The sequence below is a fragment of the Pangasianodon hypophthalmus genome, chromosome 23 (assembly GCF_027358585.1).
Source record: "Pangasianodon hypophthalmus isolate fPanHyp1 chromosome 23, fPanHyp1.pri, whole genome shotgun sequence".
In the NCBI taxonomy this organism is placed as follows: domain Eukaryota; kingdom Metazoa; phylum Chordata; class Actinopteri; order Siluriformes; family Pangasiidae; genus Pangasianodon; species Pangasianodon hypophthalmus.
This window is the reverse complement of record NC_069732.1, coordinates 8330289-8337284: the sequence shown is the minus strand read 5'-3', so window position 1 is coordinate 8337284 and position 6996 is coordinate 8330289. Positions and strand designations below refer to the sequence as shown.

Genomic DNA, 6996 nt, shown 5'->3' with positions numbered 1-6996 from the left:
TCAGTATTACAGGTCAGTATTTATTTTGAATACATGTTATTTTATAGTAAGACTGCAGCCTTTCATGGCATACAGCAAAAGTTGAGCATACAGTAAAAGTTACATATAATAAAATAAAAATTAAAGTTAGAAAAAAGTTGCACTTTGGTCATACATCACTTCCCCACTATAACTGCACTGACCCATAAATACCAGTTCTCTTTTCAGTGAGACTTGTGGGTTTTATGATTGAAGCAGTAACAGTTCAGATCCCAATTTTACAGAAACTTTCACAATGTCATTCAAGGCTGCTGTAAATGCTGCACAAAACTCTTGAAATACTTTTAAAAGTATCACGATTTACACTGTAGAAACATTCAGTAGAATAGGGCTGCACAATTAATTATATTGTAATCGAGTAAGACTGTGGTGTATGTGCTTTAACTGTCAGACAATCATACCACATTCAGACAATTTTGCAATCTTCCTCTCAAACACGTCGATTTCATTCCACTACACGCGCAAAACTGAAGATCACTAGACAAAGTAGGGCAGATCTGTGACAGCCATGATTACATACTATGGTGACTTGTTAAATTTGAATTTAGCTGTATTTAAATGAAAAAACTGAAAAGATATATGTTATGTTTATTCAAAGATTTATACAAACGACAGAAAGATTTAAAGCAACACAAAAAAGCCTGTTTTCTGTTTATTTAAAATGATAAAGTGCAAAATTTTATACTTAAATTGTCTAAATAATTATGATAAATAATTGTGATTAAAAATTGAGCAAAATTTTCATGATTATTTCAGCCCTATAAGCGAGATAAACAATTTAAATTAGAAATATAATGAACATTAGCCTCTCGTGATTTAGTCCTAATTTCCAAATACCACATTTCCATTTGTTTTGAGTTTGTTACGCTCTATATGATAGGTTCTCAAAACATTTTACAGTCAAGGATACCTTTAACTGTTTAAAAAAAAAATCACCTCAGTACAGATTTATTTTACAAAAAAAAAAAAAATCTGTCCCATTGTGAAAATGTGTACAGTAATGTTTTGACTATTTATTGAGTCTTTTTTAATTTCTCACCTTTCCACCCATAGAACCCATTTTTATTACAGTTGTCATTAGAATTCATTCAACATTATTTATAGGCACAGTAACTTTGACCACAGTGGACTGTACACCACTGTAATAAAATAAAGTTGTGGACCCCCTAGCTATGCTTTAAGGACCCCTGGGGCCCCCAGACCAAGCTTTGAGAACCACGAATCTATATGAAATGACTTTGATGCAGCACATCTCTAGACAGACAATATTTCAGTCTAGAAGATAACCTACATGTATATAATAGCTATAGCACTGTAATAACTTGTCTAGTGTTACAGTAATTCAAATTCTCTTAGGATTGATGTGTATGGTAATTCTTTTACACCTGCTCAAATTTTCCATCTTGACACTCACTAGATATGTGCAGCTTTAGGATGACCTGTTATTGGCATTATCAAAATCCAAATACTGATTGCTGTACCTTCAAAGCAAAGTTGTCATTTCATAATTACTAAATTGTATTAACCATTTTAATACGAAATTCAGTCAATCGATTCCAGCAGAGCTGTGGAAATTTGGTTCTTAAAGACTGCATACCCGTAAACATGATTACAGTTCAGTACTTACATTAAGTACTCATACTAATTGGCATCAGGCCAAACAAGATTATTTTTCCCAGAACAATGAATATCAAGATCTGTCTATATATTTAGTCTCCATCTTGCTGTAGTGTATATCAGAAGGTTCTCCCTAACATCTGTCCTTCAAGCTTTGACAGCTTGGTCTGTTTACTAAACTTTTAATAAGGTGAATGAGGGAGAAGCCATTAGAAACACCAGTATGTTTCTCGATGCCTATAAAAGACTTCCCCCCTCTGCAAGCTGCCTCTGGAGGTCCTTCTTATCGTCCACTTCCCCAGCGCCAGCACTGGGCTCCTCATCCCCGTCCACCATGAAGACAGGCCAATCCGAGTCCGTCGTGCCCTGTTCCACACTCACAGACTGGCTGCTCAAGTTCATGGAAGGAGAGTCCTCGTTAGTTGTAGTGACACAAGTACAACTATCACAGAGGCCAAAGCGCTTCAGACCCTGAGACACGGCTCCAGAGAAGACACGCCTGCAGCCCTTACACACGATGGGCCAGGTCGCACGATGGACCTGTCAGAACAAGGGCACACATACACAAGATTAAGGTCAAGGTAATTAGTTTTTTATGCTGACAGATATACTCCTTATTGACTTTCACAAAACAAAAGTTTTCACTGAGCATGTAGCTATGTTATATTATATATATATATATATATATATATATATATATATATATATATATATATATACATATATATATATACATATATATATACATACACACACACACACACACACACACATATATATACACACACACACACTGTGCAAAAGTCTTAGGCACATGCAAAGAAATGCTGTAGAGTAAAGATGCCTTCAAAAATAATGAAACTAAATGTTTCTACATTAAAAAAATACTATAAAGAGCAGTAAACAGTTATAAATGAAACAAAGTCAATATCTGTTGTGACGATCCTTAGCTTTAAAAAAAAATAGTAGTCTCAGGTCCAATGTGTGCAGTTTTATAAGGAAATGAGCTGTAAGTGTTACTGAGCATCTTGCAGAAGCAGCCACAGTTCTTCTGGAGACTTTGACTGTCACACTTGCTTCTTATTTTTGCAGCAAAACCCAGCAGCCTTCATTCTGTTTTTTAGTCTGAAAAGTGTCTCTTATGTAATATGCTGCTTTCTTTACTGACAAACAAACATTTTTCTGTAACATTTAATTTTGTTCTGGAAAACTAATGTTTGTAAATCTAAATTTTTTTGTACTGAATCAATAATGTAGAAGTCATAAAATAAAAATCTATAACAAAGTTTGTACTAAAAAAAAAAAAGGGTGCCTAAGACTTTTGCACAGTACTGTGTATTCATCAATTCATTTTTACTTTGCTTTTCCTAGTTGGCGTTGTGGTGGCAACAGGCTGAGAAAGTCCCTCCAGACTTCTCTAACCCCAGCCATAGATTCCAGCTCCTCCTGGGGGAGCCTCAGACATTCCCAAGCCAACTGTGACATATAATCTCTCCAGTGAGTCCTGCGTCTGCCTCAGGGCCACATTCCAAAAGCCAGTTTCCATTGCAATGGACTAGTCCTTCTCAGAGTCTCCATCACATGCCTGTTGCCTGATAGGTATGGCACCTGACCCCCACCCTTCATTTTATAAGTAGTGAGCCCACTAGATGGCGCTACGTTACCAATTTGGGCTGAGCCTGACTGGGTTACTTGGGCAGCCCGGTCACCAAATGCTCGTCTGCGGGCACCACCCTAATCCTGGTTTGTGTATTTTGGTGAATCTCAGGACTCGATCACCAGGGTTTACCCTACACTGCCCTTAGATCTATTCACCAAGGGTGGCCCTTGAGGGAACATTAAATCCCTCATGACATAGCCCTGAGGTTCACCAAAATACACAAGCCCCTCAACAATAACAAGAGCATGATACAAAAACAGGCTGTGGGATGTGTTTTTAAAAAAAAACAAAAAAAAAAAAAAACGGCAGGTCCTGAAATCACATGACTAGAAATGTTTTCAGACTGTGGGAAAACCACTCATATTGAATATGCCAGAAAAATTAATTTTGATCTGCCTGTCTGAACACAGCTCTTGACAAAGCTCATGGACTTACGGTGACAGCGTGTGTGCGTAGATGCTCCTGTCGAGTGAAACGCTTTCCACAGATCTCACACGGGTATGGCCTCTCCCCTGTGTGACAACGGATGTGCCTCTTCAGAATGCCCTTCTGTTTGGTTGTGTATGGGCAGAACGGACACTTATGCAGCCTCCCTGAGTAGAAAACTGTAATTTTATGATTAAGCCTTTGTGTTAAACAAGGTTTCCAAACAAAAATAAATAGAAATTAAAAAAATAAAGAGAGAGAGGAACAAAAGAAACAAGCAAAAGCAAAAGCCAATTTCTCACCTGCATCCTCCACATACCAGTCGCTTTGGATCTCCATACTGCAGGAGCCTCCAGGACCTAGTCCTTCATCTACTCGACCCATCATATTACTGCTTCCCAAACTGTGGCCAAAATGAGGCATGAGCTCCTCGCGGTGGGAGTTGGCACCTCCACGTAGCAGTACATCTACATACTGCTTCATCTGATAGTTGGGGTACGGAGGCAGGGATGTTGGCTCACTGCTAGGTGCAGGACTTGAGCTGAGAGTTCTGTCTTCACCATTGCTTGGGTTTTCATACAGGTCCATGTCCTTAGCTTCAAGTGAACATTCACCTTCCTCATCAGGGTCAAATTTAATCTTGGTGTGCACTGGCACAACAAGCATCCCTGAAGATGATGGGTTGATTACGTCTTGCGCTGGGTTGCTCTTAACAGCCGCATTGGTGGGAGGCTGGTTGGAGAACCCTCCCTGCGAGTTCTCACTCTCTGAGTCTTTGCTACTGGTAGCAGCTGGTGTGGAGGGAATATCAGAGGACGCCTCAACGGAATTGGGCATTTCCATACTCTGTGGGGTTCCCCTGTCCGGTTGGGAAGTGGACGCTGCAGGAACACTGGAGACTGAAGCTGACGTACCACTGTCAGCAGGTCCTTCTCTCTCTTTGCCCATTTCTCTCTGGCTCTCCTTCTCCCTGTTACAGATCTCCAATGATGATTTGATGTAGCCTTTGCAAAAGTTCACTACGTCCGTCATCTGCAAGTAGCTGGCAGCGGACATGATCTCAATCACATTATCAGTGCGCAGGTCTAGACGACCGGAGTACAGAAAGTCCAGAATGAGTGAAAAGGCATCTGCTGTGACAATGTCCAGAGAAGCTGTGCTATGCCTGTGGCCACTATCCTGCAAATAATGCACCAGCAGAGCTCGGAAATAGCCGCTGCTCGCAAAGAGGATGTTTCTGTGCGCCTTGAACACGCGGCCCTCCACGATGATGCTGCAGTCGCAGAAGAAGTCCCTCTTACGCTGTTCGTTCAGCTCAAATAAAAGCTTGGAGTGATAAGAGGGAACCTCCATTTTGTCCCTGTACATACAGGCTGGAGCTGTGTTTCTGTGCCAAACAGAGGGAAACAAGTAGTGTGAAAAGCCATGACACATGGAAAATGTCACAGGCATAGTCAAAAAAGAGAAACGTGAACCAAGAAGACTAGGAAAATAAAAAGAAATACAGGGGCAAGTTCTGCAGATGAGGTAGTGTGATGTGGCCCAAAATGAAGCAGATTTACTGACACCACCCCAGAATTACAGTATAGGTACACTGAGTTGATTACACATACACTGTAACTCTCATTTGCCATTTTATCAGGTACACCTACCATACAGATGCACTTTATAGACAGCAGTGAGAATTTATAAATCCAAGCAAAACAGCTTGGCTTGCAATGTACCCTTATCAGTGAAAGACAAGTTAACATGCCATTAAACAATCTAAAAAAAATTTCATACCTGTAACACTCACATTTAGCTCACTGGATTTCTTAGACCATGGCCTATTTGCACAAGCGTGAGGATGTTTTTTTTTTTTTTTTTTTTTTTTTTTAATATTGAAACTACAAATCACTTCTGTAAATTGCTCTCTTATTTGGCAGAGCATCTGTAAGTGTAAATGTGCCACTGTCATGTCAGTGCCCCTCAGAGAATGCTCCACCATCCAAATAAGCACTATTTGAGTTGACTGTTGATTTACAATCCCACTATTGGGCGACACTCAGAAGAGGATCGGTTCCCTTTTGAGTCTGGTTCCTCTACAGGCTTCTTCCTCATGTTGCCTCAGGGAGTTTTTCATTGCCATGTGGTTTCTGGCTAAACCTACATCTGGATTTCTGTCAGTGGTAGTCCTATGGTGGTAGTCCATTGAGGTAGAGAAGAGTGACACACTTGTGCAGGTATATGATAGGGGCAGAACGGTGGTGCAGCTACAGGGTTCCCAGTTCGATTCTGAGCTCCGGTTACTGTCTGTGTGCAGTTTCGCACGTTCTCCCTGTTGCCATGTTGGTTTTCCGCTAGTTTCTACCTACCTCCCAAAAACATGCCAATAGGTGGACTGGTGACTCTAAACTGCCCGTAGGTGTGAACGAATGTGTGTGCGTGGTGCCCTGCGTTGAATTGGCATTCCATTCAGGGTGTATTCCCACATCACGCCCAGTGTTCCTGGGACAGGCTCTGGATTCACCAAGACCCTGACCAAGAAGAAGCAGTTACTGAAGATGAATGAATATATGATTGTGGTTCTTAATAACTTGGAAAATGAGTGTATATTGACGTAATATAGGTAAATAACAATTATGACTATTAAAATAGATTTCTTTTCTATTCCCACGGGCATTATTCAATATTTCTGATTAATTTCTGATTATTTATTAGGAGGACTGTGGACAGTGTATTCCTCCTCACCCAGCTTTACTACAAATTTCTGCTCATTTTACATTAGTGTCGCATAAAGAAGACCCTTTTATCTTTAGACGGCATTAGGCTTTCTTCCAGCAACTCTAAAGTATATAATAATTCGTTACACCACATGTAATCGTTTCTAAGACCATATTAAACGTAACCCTAGCCAGACACTGGGATAACTCTATTAGCTTGGTAGCTATGTAGCAGTTCCCCAGCTAATTCACACCTTTCTTTTTAAACAAGGACTCTACGCTATGCATGCTAGCACGCTAGCTAGCAAGATGTTTATTCTATTGTTTCCACTGACAAAAAATCTAACTGGTTGACCTGGAACACGGATTTTGTAAACTACTTACCTCCACAAACCAGAGTCTCTATAATTCCAGCGGGTTGGCTATTTATTCCCAAAAAGTTCCGATGCTGTTTTCATTGCTAAAATCTAGCCACTTCCGGTATCTAAGCAGCCTCACGGGAGAAATGACGACATACGCGTAGGCCAATGAAAAGGCGGAATGTTGTTTGGG

General features: G+C 40.3%; 1 protein-coding gene across 3 annotated transcripts; it reads right to left on the bottom strand.

Moving 5' to 3' along the window:
* Positions 1-6937, bottom strand: zbtb8b (zinc finger and BTB domain containing 8B). 3 transcript variants are annotated; one of them, XM_053228380.1, is made up of 5 exons: positions 6829-6937; positions 6097-6258; positions 4045-5129; positions 3752-3921; positions 1-2196 (listed from the first exon to the last, which is right to left on the bottom strand). In XM_053228380.1, exons 3-5 carry the CDS (start codon positions 5108-5110, stop codon positions 1894-1896), a joined length of 1539 nt encoding a protein of 512 aa, XP_053084355.1. In that variant the 5' UTR covers positions 5111-5129; positions 6097-6258; positions 6829-6937; the 3' UTR covers positions 1-1893. The 3 variants fall into 3 exon arrangements, with proteins under 3 accessions (XP_053084355.1, XP_026786005.1, XP_026786007.1); XM_026930204.3 differs by lacking the exon at positions 6097-6258; XM_026930206.3 differs by lacking the exon at positions 6097-6258 and having other exon boundaries at positions 3752-3909.
* Between the last annotated feature and the right edge of the window lie 59 nt (positions 6938-6996).